The sequence below is a fragment of the Nomascus leucogenys genome, chromosome 12 (assembly GCF_006542625.1).
Source record: "Nomascus leucogenys isolate Asia chromosome 12, Asia_NLE_v1, whole genome shotgun sequence".
NCBI lineage: Eukaryota > Metazoa > Chordata > Mammalia > Primates > Hylobatidae > Nomascus > Nomascus leucogenys.
The window spans coordinates 80,249,312-80,265,680 of record NC_044392.1 but is presented as its reverse complement, the minus strand read 5'-3'; the positions used below and the strand labels follow the sequence as shown (position 1 = coordinate 80,265,680).

The following is a 16,369-nucleotide window of genomic DNA, read 5'->3' as shown; positions in this document are numbered from 1 at the left end:
TGTCGGCTGTTAGGGATCAGCAATTCAGAGGGATGTGGCAAAGTAGGGAGTGGTTAACATTTGCTGTTTGGAAGCTTTCTGATTATTGCAGTTCAGCCTTATTCCAGTCTATAATGAATCCCTTCCTTGTGATCAACCAGATTCCTCATTAGTACCCAAACCTGTTTTCAATCTGCCAGTATTTTCCTTAGTGGAATAATTCAAATTCCTTAGATAATGAGGCCAAGAAATTACATAATGCTATAATTAATCCTGGCAGGGAAATATCTGGATGGGCACCTTCTGCTGTAGCTTGTTCTGCCTCATCATGTAATGCACTAAGCTTTTTGTCCCAGGCAGCCCCATGTGAGCAGGAATTTGAGATAATGGATGAAGCACCCTTCTTTGAGGATGTGCCCCCATGCCAGTTTCTCTTTTGTTGACTCTGCTGCAAATACATCCCTTTTCTCTGGTATAACAAAACACTACAACAGTGCAAGATTCAGCCTCTGTGTTGATGGCAAAAAAAAAAGGTAATAATAAACAAAACCAACCAAATAAACCAACCACTGGTCTGTTTTCCATAATTTCTCCAAAACAGCTATCATTTTTATGAGGACGTCAAAGGTTTGTTTCAGGCATTCTTCCTTAGGATGTGGTGTTACATAAAACAGTTCATGTTTGGAATTTTATTGACAATGTTCAATCTCTTTGGTGCAAAGGACAAAATGGACTTAAAATTTATTAACAGCTAGATAGTGAGCTGAGGCTGCTCATCTGCTTGCTTGCTCAATTTCTTTGTGGAACCACTTCTGAGTAGGTGTGCCATCTGGATGTTTTTCCTAGATGATAACAGTGCCCCCTTCCACAGTGGGAAGCAAAAGCAGTTTTGTGGCCCAGTAGGTGCCAAGAACCTTTTTCATCTCTAGGTAGAACCCTCTTTTACTACAGTTGAGAGAATAAGGCTGTTTTGCATTTGAATGGAGAACTACATTCTAGAGATAATAAAGCCAACTCAACTCAGCCATGACTGAGTCCACTGTGCAGTCACCCTCAAGAGCTGTAAAGCATGAGCTAGGCCCAGTCCCTGCCCTCCAAGAGCTCTCAATCTAGCTTTTAATTGACTCTAGAGATCTTACTCCACTTATATCTCTCCCTATCCTATATTGTCCTTTTACCTAATTTTCTTTCAATACAATCATCCCAAGAACGTTTCTTTTTTTCTCATCTCCAATTAGTCAAACTACTGCCAATGGGAAGAAATCTCTCCAAGTCTGCAGTAGAGAGCATTATCTTTTCCCTTCCCTGTAAGACATGTGACATCCCCGCCCCCAGTCATGTGCCTTGTGGTGACTCCAGTGGACATATTGTCAGGCTTGGTCACTTGCTTGGGACAGTAGCATGTGAACAGAAGTGACAATGGGCACGTACACAGCAGAAGTGTAGGAGAGGGGCTTAAAGCTTGAAGCTGTGGTTGCCGGTTTCTACCAGTTTTTTGTTTTTCCCTCTGCCCTGATCTAATTAGGGGCTTCTCCATTGGTTTGCATCCTAGAATGAGAAGACATTGAGAAGAGGTGCAGTCAGCCTACAGTCACCAAAATGTATTATAAGTGAAAAAGATACATACATGGTTGTAAGCCACTGACAATTTTACAGTCATTTACTGTAGTAGAGCTAATACAAACACCAAACCATACATAAATAATAAATAGAAGATAGAATAAGTACAACAGTAACAATTCCCAGTCACCTTTATTTTTATAAAAGTATATTAAATAAATTATCTCAATATATACAAATAGAACAATATTACCTATATAAATAGAAAATCCCCATATAGAAAACCTTTTAAAAAAACTATATATACAATGTCAACCATAGAAGCTTTAAGTACCTTAAATCATAAACTCTGTAGTTTGTATAGTAGTCTTATAAAAATATAGTTAGCTCTCAAATGTTTAATGCCACTTACGTCAGTTAAAGTGCAGATTGTAAAGCATATTAGGAAGGTGCCCAGAATACCAATGTCTCCCGCACTTAACACATTAATACAAAGTTTGCCAATTGTTTTGAATTTCCAAGTGTATTCCTAAAAAAAAAAAAACCTAAACACTATATTATAGACATATGTTAGAAAAGTCCTAGAAATTCACCCAATTCCCATTTTACTTTCCTAATGGATTGAAGTCAGCCTCTCAAAAGCTTTTCGGCTGGGCATGGTGGTTCACGCCCATAATACTAGCACTTTGGGAGGCCAAGGTGGGTGGATCACCTGAGGTCAGGAATTCAAGACCAGCCTGGCCAAGATGGTGAAACCCCATCTCTACTAAAAATACAAAAATTAGCTTGGTGTGGTAGTGTGCGCCTGTAATCCCAGCTACTCGGGAGGCTGAGGCAGAGAATTGCTTGAACCCGAGAGGCGGAGGGTGCAGTGAGCCAAGATCACACCATTGCACTCCAGCCTGGGCAACAGAGCAAGACTCTGTCTCAAAAAAAGAAAAAAAAAAAAAGCTTTTCAAAAGTCCACCCAGGATTTTTTAAGACATTTTCCCATTTGTTTTCGCTTGGATGACCTGGTTACTCCTTGAGTGCGGAATATATAATCTAAAGCATGTTATGTGCAAAAGGTGCCATAGTGTTAAAAATTAAAACTTGGAATTGGTTGTAGTACCATTCGTTACATTTCAAAGTGACTAAGGCTGATGTCAAAACCAGAATGCTAATGGTAATAACAGGTCATATCAAGAGCTTTTTTTGAACTCCAGGGTCTTCATGCTCTGAAATACTCATTTGTGTTTCCATGTATTCTATCCTCTTAAAAGTTCTCGGTCACAGTGCAATATAGCATTTGCAGTAGCTCCAACAGTGCTTCCTTTATGAAACATTCAGCGGAGAGTTCTCCTTCCAGCTCTGCCCCACTCCTGCCTTTCTACACTTGTGTAGAGATACAGCCAGGATGATGACAAGGATGATGACCACAAATACCACAGCTCCAATGATGTAGAATATTTCTGAAAAATAAAGGGCATTTAGTCAACTTGGAGAGCTCAAATCCCATTTATCAGTGGGCAAAATTGAGGGCATAACCCCAAATTACACCATCCTATTTTTGTGCAATTTGAAATTTCTTTCTTCCACTCTTTCTACCACACTTAGATTAGGAAAGAATTTGTCAAACCCTGAACGTTTCAGAGTAATTGACAATGGCTAAACACATTTAATGGGCATTTAATAAACTGAATAATGCACAGTCCAGAAAAGATATGTAGTTGGAGGTAAGAACAACGGCTGGAAAGAAGTGCCTAAAAACAATGCTGAGATTGATGGCAATGATTATAACAGAAGGTGAACCCTAAGTGCAAAGTGGGAGATCCAAAGTGCTACCACGATTCGGGTGAAGAAGAGATAGTAACTAGTTGGTGCAGTAGGAAGGCTTTCTGGTGGAAGTGGCATTTGAAATGCCTCTCCAAGATAGAGAAGGGCCAGGGAAGCAGAGAAGTGTGTGTGCACAAAAGGAGAGGCAGTGGAATTAGAGCTAGGCTTTAGGACGATGACTGAAGGCTGTGGGTAGGATGGCTCAGAGGGGTGCAGGGCCAGAGGTAAAGAGAAACCTCTCCTGTCAGTGGCAATAAACAGGAGAGAACAGTTTATTTAAAGTGTTTTAAAATGTTCAAATCTCATCTTCACATGGAGCTAAGCCATCATTTCTCTTTTTGTTGTTTCTTTGTTTTTTTGAGATGGAGTCTCGCTCTGTCACCCAGGCTGGAGTGCAGTGGTGCAATATCAGCTCACTTCAGCCTCCGCCTCCTAGGTTCAAGCAATTCTCCTGCCTCAACCTCCTGAGTAGCTGGTACTACAGACATGTGCAACCACACCCAGCTACTTTTTGTATTTTTAGTAGAGATGGGGTTTTACCATGTTGGCCAGGCTGGTCCCGAACTCCTGACCTCAAGTGATTTGCCTGCCTGGGCCTCCCAAAGTGCTGGGACTACAGGTGTGAGCCACCACACCCAGTGTAAGCCATCGTTTATTTCCCGTGACTCTTTTCTTCACTGAAAGTACTCAGAATACTTTCCCTGTAAGGCATGGAGCGAGACACACAGGCTTGCAGCTTCCTGCATGAGTCTGAAGACCCACAGCACTTCCAGTTAGGGACCATTCCTCGTACAATGTGCCTGAGCTCCCAACATATGCACATGCATGTACACACACGTGTCAGCCATATGCACACATGCATGCATGTGGGTATATTTGATATACTCGATCCCTTCCCTTGATGGGTTAGACTCTATGGCCTCTGTGGCGACAGCCCACAGTGGGTACTCACGAATGTCTACTGTGTCCTGCTGCAGCTGGTCCAGAAGCCACCCCCAGAATTAGAATTTAAGTATGAAAAAATGCCCAGGGAAATCTGTGACTTGATGCTAAATCCTAAACATAGTTTGTGTAGCCAGTGCTCAGCAGAGGGCTTAGCACATGGTAGGTGCTCAAGAAAACACTTGCTAATACAAGGGCACGATCAACACAGAAACGTTGCTAAATGTCCCAAATCTTAAGAGTACCAAAAGCAAAATCAAAACCAAAACAAACAAACAACAACAAAAAAACCTCTAGGGAGTTCGTTTTCCTGAATATTTAACCAAGGAAGTATATCCCAGCCCTGAGGGTGGAGCTACTCCTCCAGAAGGCACCCATACCCCCAGGCACATGGCTGGCAGAGCCACTCACCTCTGAATTCCCCTTTCTCGTGGCCCATACACTCCACGGGGCTGTCTGCACTCTTCCGGTTAGCTGTTCGGGAGGGAATCACTGCTTGAACACTGAAACAGTAGTTTTCTCCTTTATCCACATCAATCAAAAACTCATTAGTGTTTGTTTTGGCTGTTTTCTGTAAAAAGATAAGAGTTCTTAATTCATCTGGGCTCAGAGTCAATTCTTTCCCCTTTATTAAGTCACTGTGGAAGTAAAAACCTAGGTTCTAAGCAAAGCCTACATGAACATAGCTGACATGTGAAGGATTAGAAGTGACTTGGCTAATCAGTTTCCCTTGATCACTGCTAAAAATGCCTTTTCCAAAACTGAGAAGATCCAATTTAGGCATATTGAACCCTATTGAGCCCCTTTAGAAGATATCTGCAGTAAAAGAAAAAGGAAGGGAGTATTATGCATTGAACCAAAAACAAATTTTGTGCCTGGGATCCTCAATAGGGGGAGAAATGTGAGCGTGGCAGGACCTTTAGAGATGACCTGATCCAGCCGGTTGGCTGAGGAACTTGGGTCTCCGAGGGGGCCCTGCACAGAGTCACAAGGTACTGCAGAGTCACAGGTAGGACCAGGCCTATTGTCCACCCCTCCCCACAGTGGACACTCCCCCTTCTACTCCACCACCTTCTCAACAACCCTGTTCTGCTATTTTTGAATTGGGGAAGAAATGGGCTGTAAAACCCAAGTATTCACAATTTAAAACAGGTCATAAAAACAAATTAAAAAATGCTCACCTTTCCCGAACTTGAAGATTTCCAATAATAAAGTGTATAAATTAAGTCCTTGCCAAAAACATCCCGGAGGCTTAGGAAAGTGTCGTTGCTTCTGACTAAAGTCCATTCATCTTGCACAGTCACATTCACTTTTGTTCCCAGTTGTTCAAAACTCTGAATTGTTGGCTGTCCGAGGTTTGCTGAAACAAAGGAAATGAGCTTGGTTGGAACCGAAGAATTCTGTACAAAGGCAAATCCTGTTTCGTTATCACAATTGACAACTTAATTATCTCTCATATAAAACATCTGCATAAAACCAGCTCCCTGAGAGAAGCAGGCGTGCTGGCCCGGAGCTGAATCCTAAGACATTCTGTGGCAGTGCTGGCCCAAGGGGAAGACAATGGAGCCTCAGATGTCATTTTAAGTTTTCTAGTAGTCACATTAGAAAAAGTAAAAAGGAACAGGTGAAATTAATTTTAATAATACATTTTATTTAACCAAAGACAGTTGACCCCTGAACAACATGGGTTTGAACTCTATGGATCCACTTGTATGCAAATTTTTTTCAATAAAAGTTACACCAAGTGTGCCTGCCTCCTTCTACTTCCTCCATCTCTTCTCCTGCCGTGACCCCTGCTCTTCCTCCTCCTCCTCCTCAGCCTACTCAACATGAAGATGATGAGGATGAACACCTTTATGATGATCCACTTCCACTTAATCAATAGTAAATGTATTTTCTCTTCCTTATAATTCTTTTCTTTTTCTTTCTTTTTTCTTTCTGTCTTCTTTCTTTCTTTCTTTCTTTTTTCTTTCTTTCTGTCTCTGTCTGTCTGTCTGTCTGTCTTTCTTTCTCTCTCTTTCTTTCTTTCCTTCTTTCTTTTTCTTTCTCTTTTAGACAGAGTCTCGCTCTGTCACCCAGGCTGGAGTGCTGTGGCGCAATCTCAGTTCACTGCAACCTCCTCCACCTGGGTTGAAGTGATTCTCCTGCCTCAGCCTCCCGAATAACTGGGATCACAGGCACCCACAACCACACCTGGCTAATTTTTGTATTTTTAGTAGAGATGGGGTTTCACCATGTTGGCCAGGCTGGTCTTGAACTCCTGACCTCAAGTGATCCACCCGCCTTAGCATCCCAAAGGGCTGAGATTACAGGCGTGAGCCACCATGCCCAGCCTCTTTTCCTTATAATTTTCTTAATAACATTTTCTTTCCTCTAGCTTACTTTATTGTAAGAATATAGTATATAATACACGCAACATGCCAAATACGTGTTAATCGACTATCTATCTTATTGGTAAGGCTCCAGTCAACAGTCAACTAATAGGTAGGCTATTAGTAGTTAAGTTTTTGTGGAGTCAAGTTATACTCGGATTTTCAACTGCACAGGGAGTTGGTGCCTCTCAGCCATGCACTGCTTGAGTCAAATGCATATATCTGGAATATAATCATTTTAACGTGTAATCAATATAAAAAAGTTTTGAGATATTCTACACTTCTTAAATTCCAATGTGTACTTTATACTAACAGCATTAGCCATATTTCAAGTGGTCAACAGCCACATGTGGCTAGGGCTACTATATTGAATAGGGTGGTAGCATAAACTATGATATTTTAGGTTCAAAAATATGTAGGGCTGTGAGAAAGCCCAGGAAATGTCCTTGGTACCTTGAGAAGCTGGATTTAACCACTGGGTCTCTACAATGGCTCAATTATCTCATGTGCTTTGGTTAAATGACAGGAAAACAAACATCAATTCACAGGCCAAATATGTGTGTGCACATGCGAAAGAAACACATTCTTGCACCAACAAAGGATTTGAAGTAGCTTACAAAAAAACTCAAGAACTATTAATATAAAAGAGAATCATGAGGATGCCATTAATTAGGGGGGAAATGAATGTCAACCGTGCCAGAGTCACCAGAGGGGCTGCTGACGCTGCTACATTCTTGCCTGGTGCCACAAAAGACACAAGCAGAAGCACCTGGGGGTCTGGAGGGTCTTGCAAATGGGGGCTGTGGGAAGGCAGCCACATTCACCTGGGGTCAGGCCCCCTATTTCAACCCTCAAAGTAGATACCAGAGGAGGATGCTTGGTTGGTTGTCCATCCACCCCTTCTCTTCACCATTCCTACCTTGAGAAACTGTTCTCTCTCGCTGGGCCTAACACTCACACACCTTCATTCTAACCAGCTGGCCTTACAAGAGAAGCTAATTTCACTCTACTCAATGTGCTACATGCGTTTATCTAAAATGCCTAGCTCAGAGCCACAGTTGGCGGCAAAAGAATTTAAATCTCCTACTTGACGGGGATTCTCTTCATTCTTTTACTGGCTCCTAGGGCCAGCTTACAGGGGCAAAGGCTGAGGAGGAAAGTATTCCACCTTTCCAAAACCAGAACGAGGGTGACAGGCAGATGGCTGGGCAGGTGCTGGCACATCATGGAACTCAAATCATGGCCAACTGATTAGAAAAGGTCAGCATAATTAGGCTAATTATGGGCTCAGAGGGAAACCATGGACTTTCCTCATCGATTTATGATCATTTGGGAAAAATCCTCAACTGGGATTTTTGGTCTGATAATGGGACAGAAAAATCAGGATATATGAGATATATATATATATATATATATATATATATCTATATATATCTATGGAAAAGCTAAAACTCTGGCCTTGGTGGATTTCCTATCCCTACCCCCTTCCCTGGCCCCCCCTCTCCCAACACACATTCAGCTGGTTACTGAAGACAGTAACAGGGTCTGGGGACTGACTGGGGGAGAAAGTTACTTGATGACACTGTCATCAGCTCCAAAGTTCACATTCTGTGAACCTCCTACCACATCTGGAACGTGTGAAGAGGGCTGTGGTATAGAACAGTTTCTGAGAAAAGAAGAGTAAATATTTTTAATTTAGTAGCCCCTAAAGGCACAAGATCACAAGAATGTTCAGACGTTTCTAACAAGAATGAATGGTATTACAGCCCAAGCCACTTACTTTCCAGGTAAGGTGTGAACTCTGGGGAGTTCTCATACAGAGGCTCCCCAGCAGAACCGGTGCTCTCCACATTCCCTGCCAGGTAGGAGAAGACCCGTGCCAAGTATGTCTGCTTCACATCCTTCACAATCTCGTCGGTGAGGTCACACTCTGTGTCTGTTGTGTAAAAGCATTTGCTTTTCCAATCTCCTGACTTAGTGCTAAAGAAAGAAAAGAAGGAAGAAAAATAAATGGAATGTGACAATTTGCACCCAACAAGATAGGCTGCTTCCTGGCTGTGGTGTTCTGTGCTAACATCAGGAGCCCTACAATCAACCCTAATGATGCAGTTACTCTGCTGAGAACTTTGCTTTTTTTTAAACATTGTTTTGTAGAGATGGGGTCTTGCTATGTTGCCCAGGCTGATCCTTCTGCTTCGGCCTCCCAAAGTGCTGAATGTACAGGTGTGAGCCATCATACCTAGCAACACTGAATGCTTGGGATGCATGTTTGAGTCCTCATAGCAACCCAGGGGATGGCTCTGTAATTTGCCTTGTTTTTACAAACAAGGCAACTGAGACAAAGTGAGATTGGGTGACTAGCTCAAAATCGCACAGCTGGACTTTGAACCAGACAGTTATTTGACTCTTGGATCTGTACTCTTAACCATTTCGTTAAATATCTTTCTTAGAATGTAGACGCTCTGTCATGGTTACAGGGGAGAAAGAGCAGTTTTCCATCAAGATGAGGCAGCTGAGACAAAGTGAGGTTGTTTACTATAGTCTACTTATTATAGTTGTTTGTTATAACATGTTCTATATTCTATGTAGAATAGAGTCTATATAGCGAGTCTACATAATAACATGTTATACATATATTCTCTCATGACCACTATTAATGCTATTACTAATCATTCATTGACTCCACTATATGCCAGGTATTCTACTGGACTCTTTACTCATGTTACTTCATTTGATATAATCCTTCCAAGAAGGTGTTGGATCTTTCTTATCCATGAGGACATTGAAGCTCACAGGCACTAAGCAACTTGCAGAAGGTCACATACCTAACGAGTGGCAGAGCTGGGTCTGTTTGCCCCATTATACTACATGCCTCCCTTGCTTTTGCAAGATGTGAATCCATCCCAACAAAGATTACAGAATAACAGTACAGGTAGTATCTGTCTAATAAAGTCTGAGACTAAAAAGCTAAAGACAGATCGTTCTTTTGTGAGACATCATCGAAGGGGAAATGATTTAAAGGACTTCTACTGACAATGAAATTCTTCTAAGTGACCAAAATAATAAATAGGTGAAGTGTCACTGCAACTTGATTCACACACTTCTGTCCCATGGAAAGTGACAGTTATGCTGTTCTTCCCTTTGGCATTACTGACTGCCAGAGCCAGACCCATCGTTCAAGGCCAGGTCCCAACTCCACCTGCTCCAGGAATCTCCACATCTCCCTCCCCTGTCCCCCAGCAGGAGTTCCTCCATGATGCTGTTAATATGAACACAATCTACCTGGTACGAGGGGTGCATGCCCTTGCGTGCCCCCATTAAGCAGCAGGGCTATAGGGTCTCGCTGACTATTAGATGGTTTGCATTTACAGGTTGAATTAATACATAATCTCAGGGAAAACGAAGCACCATGTGGATTCCATTGTCTAAATTCACACATAAAAGCCATAAATGTATTTTCTTTCAAAATCTGAAGTAAGTAACCAGGCCAAAAGGATTTGGGTGAACACATTCTTTATCCTAAAGTGCACAAACTAAGATTGATATTGAAATATTTTGGTTTCTATTTAATTTATGTGATAAAAGTAGAGAGGCTATTTTGTTCCAGAATGACCAAGATGTGTTTTATTTTATCATTTCCATTTCAAAAAGCGAATGAGACTATGCTGTTTCCTTTTTATCACTGCAGCAAATAGTTGTTCAGATAACAGGAGAAAGTCTCCTAGGGCTTTCTATGTACCATAGAGATACAGTATTTGGTTCCTCCCAGCTCACAGCAGGGACCACATACTTTATAGCAAAACTTAGCACAAGGATTTATACAGTACCATGGTAAGTAGTAAAACTGTATAAACAGGTAATGAAGGGACAATTCTGTAGAAAATCCCTCTGAATGCCATTAATAGCATTAACACTTTAAAAGCCTCCAAGATTCCTCCAGGCATTGCAAAACCCTCTGATTTGGAATTTTGAGTTAACTAAAAAATTCAGTCACTAATTTGGTTGCAGGTTGTTTTCCAGAAGCTTTGTAAATTCAGCTTTAGAATTCAGAACATTTCCATGGAATGAATATCACCGGTGATGGTCTGTGCTAAGGCTTAAGCCAATCACATTTCCCAACCACCACTGAAAACTGTTAGCAAAGGTGAAAAATGCAGTTGGAGCTCCAAGTAGGGGCTTCTGCACAGCAGTAGTGTCCTGCGGCTGGAGCCAGGCTGCCGTAGTGAGAGCAGTGGGGAGGGAAGAGGGGCAGCTGCTTAAGATGCTAACTGTAGGGAGGGAAAACAGGCAGGGAGGAAGGCCAACTGAGGAGATGCAGTGGGCAAGACTTTCCTTCTTCCTCCCGCTTTGGGGCCTCCCATCAGACTGTGGCAGAGCCACCTGAGGGGTGGTGGTGTGTGGATACTGGGTAGACTTTGGTTCCAGACCTGACATGGGCACTCACCATCAGTGTAGTCATGAATAAATCCCTCACTTCTCAGAGCAACAGTTTCCTCAACTGTAAAATGACTGCTCTGGTCCTTTTCAACAAGGAATCTCATTTATTCCTGGGGTGAGCAGGAGAAGCGTGCACACTTCAGGCAGAGCTGATGGAAAAGCTCCCAGGCCCTCCAGCACAGCAGCAAGAGATTGTCCAGTCCACAGGACCACCCTGAGTCGGCTGGCATCCCCCAAGCTGTAGCCCTGCACTCTGATGTTTGCAGATCAGGAGCTGTGCTCATTTAAATAACAGCAGCCTTATAAAGTTCAAGAACTTACAGTTAACAAAGGCTTATGTTTAAAAAACAGATGAATCATAAATATATTCCCATGTGTCCCTCAAGTATTAGATTGAATATATTTAGGAGGTAAGCATTCCTCCCCAAATCTAATTTTTACCATATAGAAGTAAAGTGTTTACTAAGGTAAACTTCAGGCCTGTATCAGAGAAATTACTTACTAATTCTCAATTGGTGAAATCTGAATTGACAAGTTTGACCAGAACTGTAATCATTATTTCAGGTTATGAAATCCCTTCATCTTTCTCTCCCCCCACCCCCATACATATCCACACATGCATGCACGTATGCATGCAAGTTCTCCTTGCTGGTTTGGCAACTGCTGTCATGAAGTTCATTTTGAAAAACAAGAACATTCACTTAAAAGATGCAACGTATCTAGAAGTTGCATTCCTAATGCTGTAAAAGGCCTGGCACAAGCTAAAACAAAACAGAACAGCAAAATACCTTTCGTTTTAGCTGGTGCTACTTTTGTACCTTTATGTAATTAGCATTAAAATAATTTCCACAGCAGCTATTCTCTATTTCATAAGATCTCTACCAAGCCTCCTAGAACATTTCAAAAACCAAAAACTTGCCAAGAACGTGGTGAAAACCATCAAGGAAGACATAACCTTCAAATTGAATATGCTGAATTATCGGCTCCTGGGGACAGCTGCCAATCAGAGTTGAGGCACCAAGAAGCAGAGCCACCCCAGACCCAGAGGGTGCAGACAGCAGAGTATTTCTGCTCTGCCAGGCTCAGTGAGTCACGCATTTGGCCTCCTCCACTAAGATCATGTATTCTACCAAATTTCGATTCACGGAGTCCAAAGATGAATGAATCAAACACTGCTTAAGGGCAATGTATACATTGGGATTCCTCCCCACCTCTTCCCTAAGGTGTTAGACATTGTTCACAGTCTAGACAGCAACAGAAAAAGACATCAATGTTTAGATGAGATTAACTAATCTATCATGACCCAAAGCACACTTTAGCGTCTACTCAAGATGGTTCACCACTCCACTGTTTATACTCCACCTAGGAACTCTCCCACCATTTCCAAAAACAATTAAAACAATTAAAATGTTCTATCAGTTTAAGGTCTGGAAATGTTGCAGGCCTAATAGAGTATGACACCAGCCAGCGAATTGCCATGAATGCCTTCTTATTTATCATCTGTTAAATAATTTCATCCAGTAATCAGCTTTAAAGACATTCTTGTTCAGCATAGGAGAGTAGAAACATGAAAGGCCTTAATTTTCTTTTTCTGTTCCTAGCTTACCTTATTTGAACAGTGTAGACTTGATTGATGAGTTTGGGCTCCCACTCCAAAATTGTCTTGAAATTAGTTGATTTCCAAGTTAAATTATATGCTGCCACAGTATTTGTAGTGCCTTTAAGCAACAGAGAAACAGCTATTATTACATGCACTTCAGAGCACTCAAATGTGTTGATGTATAAAACACGTTCCCACCTGACATCACCATAAACCTCACTTTTTATTTTTCAACCACAAAAGCTTCATTAGTGAATTATCAAGAGAAAAAGAATCTTCAAATTTTTTCTAGACCTGAAATTTCTTCATGACAAGATTCACCTTGTAATCCCAGGACACCAGCAAGGATCTTGACATTTTCGTTTGAAATTATTCATGGGCAAAGCCTTGTTACAACTTGACCTGGAAGAGCCCAGAGCCATCAGTGTGCCAGTCCGGGACTCAGCTCAGGAAGAGTCAGGTTCAGCCCTCCAGGAAGGGTTTTCAGTAAGTTATGGAAAAAAGGCAAATCCCACACGTGTGACAAGAGTTAGGACTGCATACAAACGAAAAAAAGCCAAACTTCACTTTTTCCACTTTTATCTGAAATGTCTCTACACTTCCACAGAGACCCACGTGGACGTGTGGCCTGTCACACCGTCGGCTGTATTGGATCAGGATAATTTATTATGAAGGTCTGCTTTGCCGCAGGCAGCAGGTCCCAGTCTCTACGCCGTCCCGAACACCGCGTAGAAATAGGGGGCATGCACAACGTTGTACCTGCTTCAATCTAAGCAGCAATCCAGCCCTTTTGGATTGCCTGTACCCAAACCTAGAACAAAGATGGCCAGGAAAAGACCAGGGACGCTCTTTATTAAGGGAAGACGCACATATAAAGAAAGATAATAACCAAACCTCTGCACGCCAACACGTGCAGACGCAGGCCCAAGTCCTATCATATCGAAGGTCGCAACTCACTGGGAAGCCCTTTCCCCAGAGTTAAAGCGGGAACCAAAAGTCCGCTTATGCAACAACAGTCCAATTACTCGGACACTCCGAGCAAAACTCTAGCAGAAGGGGCAGCGGGGTCTGGGGCGCCAACTCCCTCCCTGCAACTCCCGCCGGCGCCCGAGGGACTGGGTTCATTCAAGCCCGGCTGGGTGAGCGCAGCCCAGTCCCGAAGGCGCGGGGAACAACATGGGCGCCCCGGGGAACCAGGGCGAGCCTGCTGCCAGCCAGGACTGTCACCTCCCTCCTGCGTGTGGCGCGCCCCGGGCTTCCAGGGGCTGGTGCCACTCACCAGAAGCGCCGGCCACCTGGGCGAAGACCCAGCCGAGCAGCAGCGTCCGAGCGACGGCGGTCTCGGGGCGCGGGACCCGGGGCCAGGCAGGGGTCTCCATGTCTACGAGTTGGCGGCGAGATCGAGCGGGTTCCGTGGCGCCCCGGAGGCTGGGGAGGTTGGGCTGCAGGCGCCCTGGGCCGGCCAGAGGGAGTGCGAGGGGGTGCGGGGAGCCGGGAGTCTTGAGGAGCCGGTGCCCCGCGCGCTATAAAGGGCCCGCGGCGTGCTCTCCCGCGCCTTTGCTCGCCCCCGGCGCCCGCCCCCGCCGCTCCTCCTGACTCCCCGCCCCCGGCCCGGGTCACTTGCCGTCGCGGTGGGCGGCCCCCGGCGAGTCCACACCCCTGCCCCGCCTCCTCCCGGTAGGAAACTCCGGGACCCTGCAAGGGGTGACTCACCCCAGTGATTCAACCGCGCCGCCGAGCGTGGAGCTGGCGGGTCTAGGTGCGGCCGGGGCCCGGGTCCCCCAAGGCCCCCGGCTTCTCCCAGGCCCGCGACTCCGATGTGCAGCTTAGGTGGGCTGCAGGTCTATGGCAGGAAAGGGAGGGCGCCTTGGAAGGATTCTTCCCTTCCATTTGGTGATAAAGTGGGAGAGGCGGCATTTACAACATTTAATAGAAAGCACGGGCTCTGGGCTCCTCTCGGGCAGCGGAGGGCATTTCCCGGACGCTTTGCCCACCTGGGGCTGAAGCTCGGGACCTGCAGCGAAGCAAATGTGTGGCGGTGAGCAGGGCCCTCGCCCAGCCACGGTGGCTTCTTCTACCCCACGAAGGTCAAGAATACCTGGCCTGCCCACCTCGCGGGGCCCTTAGCGGGTCGCACAGGAGAAAGGCGGTGCGAATGCCGGTGGTCAGTCACTGTGTGACCGGCTCGGCTCACAGGTCTGAGGGTCGGGTGGCTCAGGCACCGCTCGGTACGACCAGAGATAGTGACTGAGGAGGAGCAGCCTCACATCTGGCAATTTGCCTCTGGGAGAATTCCAGCGTGACATCTGCAGCTCTGTAGTTCCAGAGAGGATGGTTCTCACATTGAAGAAGACGTCTGTGGGACCGAGTTCCACCGAAATGCAGAGGAACCAAAAATGAAAATGAAAAATGTAACCAGACTTGTGTGCCACTAGTTTTAAGCTTTGGTTTTTCTAAATTATTTTCGGGCTTCTCCTTCTGGGCTTTCCTGTAAACTTGCCAGGCATGAGAACAACTCTTATTCTATTGAGTGGCATTTTAAGCCATCCTGTCAAAGGATCTCCTGTCATTTTTATTATTACTCTATATTGCCTGCAAGACACGACTGGAGAATTCTTAGTGTAAGAATTGTTTGTTTCCTCTCTCCTTCTTTCCCACGTTTTCCCAGGGAAGTCAGTCTTGCATTTTAATGCGTACTATATACATATTTCATATAGCTTACCGAACCACTTGTTTTAACAGAATAAAACTGTGCAAAATTTTAATTTTCCTCCTTTGCCTGAACTGAAATAGCACATCCAGGTTTAGCCCTTGTAGACTTTCCTTCCTCGAAGCAGAAAGTTGCCCTCGATGATTTCCTCTTTGAGCTGTCTGCCAGCTCTGAAACCCACAAAGTTTATGTTTGCAAAACTAAGCCATGCAATCCTCTTTTTATGCAGACTCTAGCGTGAGTCATTTTCCCTAAGAGATCTTCAGCTCCACCTGGGATGTGATTCCTTGCTCTCCGGGATTGAAGGGAGCTGAAGAGAAATAGTTACACTTCAGGTTTGTTACAAGACCCAAGAAACTGTTGCAATTCCACTTGGAGTCACTGACTTTTCTGAAATCATATAGGGCTTTAAACAATGTCAAGATCAGCCATTTGATAAGAAAAATGTTTACCATTGTATTGTGATACAAAATGTGCCTTAAATATTGATAAATTAGATGACTATTTATTTTGTATATCCATTAAAATTGTCAGACAGGAAAGAGAAGATGTTGGGTGTTTGCACAGGCTTTTTAGTAAGTATGGAATGACATTCTTTAAGATTTAAAAATGCTAAAATCATTACTATTTTCAAGAAGAGAGAGGAAGAAAACGTGGTAAATAATATTTCATTGCGAAGTGTTTTTTCCTGACTGATCTAATTGTGGCCAGATGAACTTTTTGACGGTGCCAAGTGTACTTTTTAATGGTGCCAAACAGCAGTTGATCTATAATAACTGCTGTTTGGCACCATTAAAAAGTACATATCTAAAATTTCACTGTTGAAATTTGTTCACAAGAACAAATTGGTCGTTAAAATTATTCCCTAACCTTAACACATTTTTTTTACTCCTGTCAGTAAAGTCAAGCTTAGCAGTTACCAGCTCCCTCCTCCGTGATCTATCTTGGAGGCTC

At 43.8% G+C, this 16,369-nt stretch overlaps 1 protein-coding gene across 1 annotated transcript; it reads right to left on the bottom strand.

Annotated features, from left to right (window-relative positions):
* Positions 1-1,704: 1,704 nt before the first annotated feature.
* F3 (coagulation factor III, tissue factor) lies at positions 1,705-14,305 on the bottom strand. Its single transcript, XM_003260067.4, has 6 exons — positions 13,985-14,305; positions 12,712-12,823; positions 8,449-8,648; positions 5,478-5,656; positions 4,708-4,867; positions 1,705-2,990 (listed from the first exon to the last, which is right to left on the bottom strand). Exons 1-6 carry the CDS (start codon positions 14,082-14,084, stop codon positions 2,854-2,856), a joined length of 888 nt encoding a protein of 295 aa, XP_003260115.1. The 5' UTR covers positions 14,085-14,305; the 3' UTR covers positions 1,705-2,853.
* Positions 14,306-16,369: the final 2,064 nt, after the last annotated feature.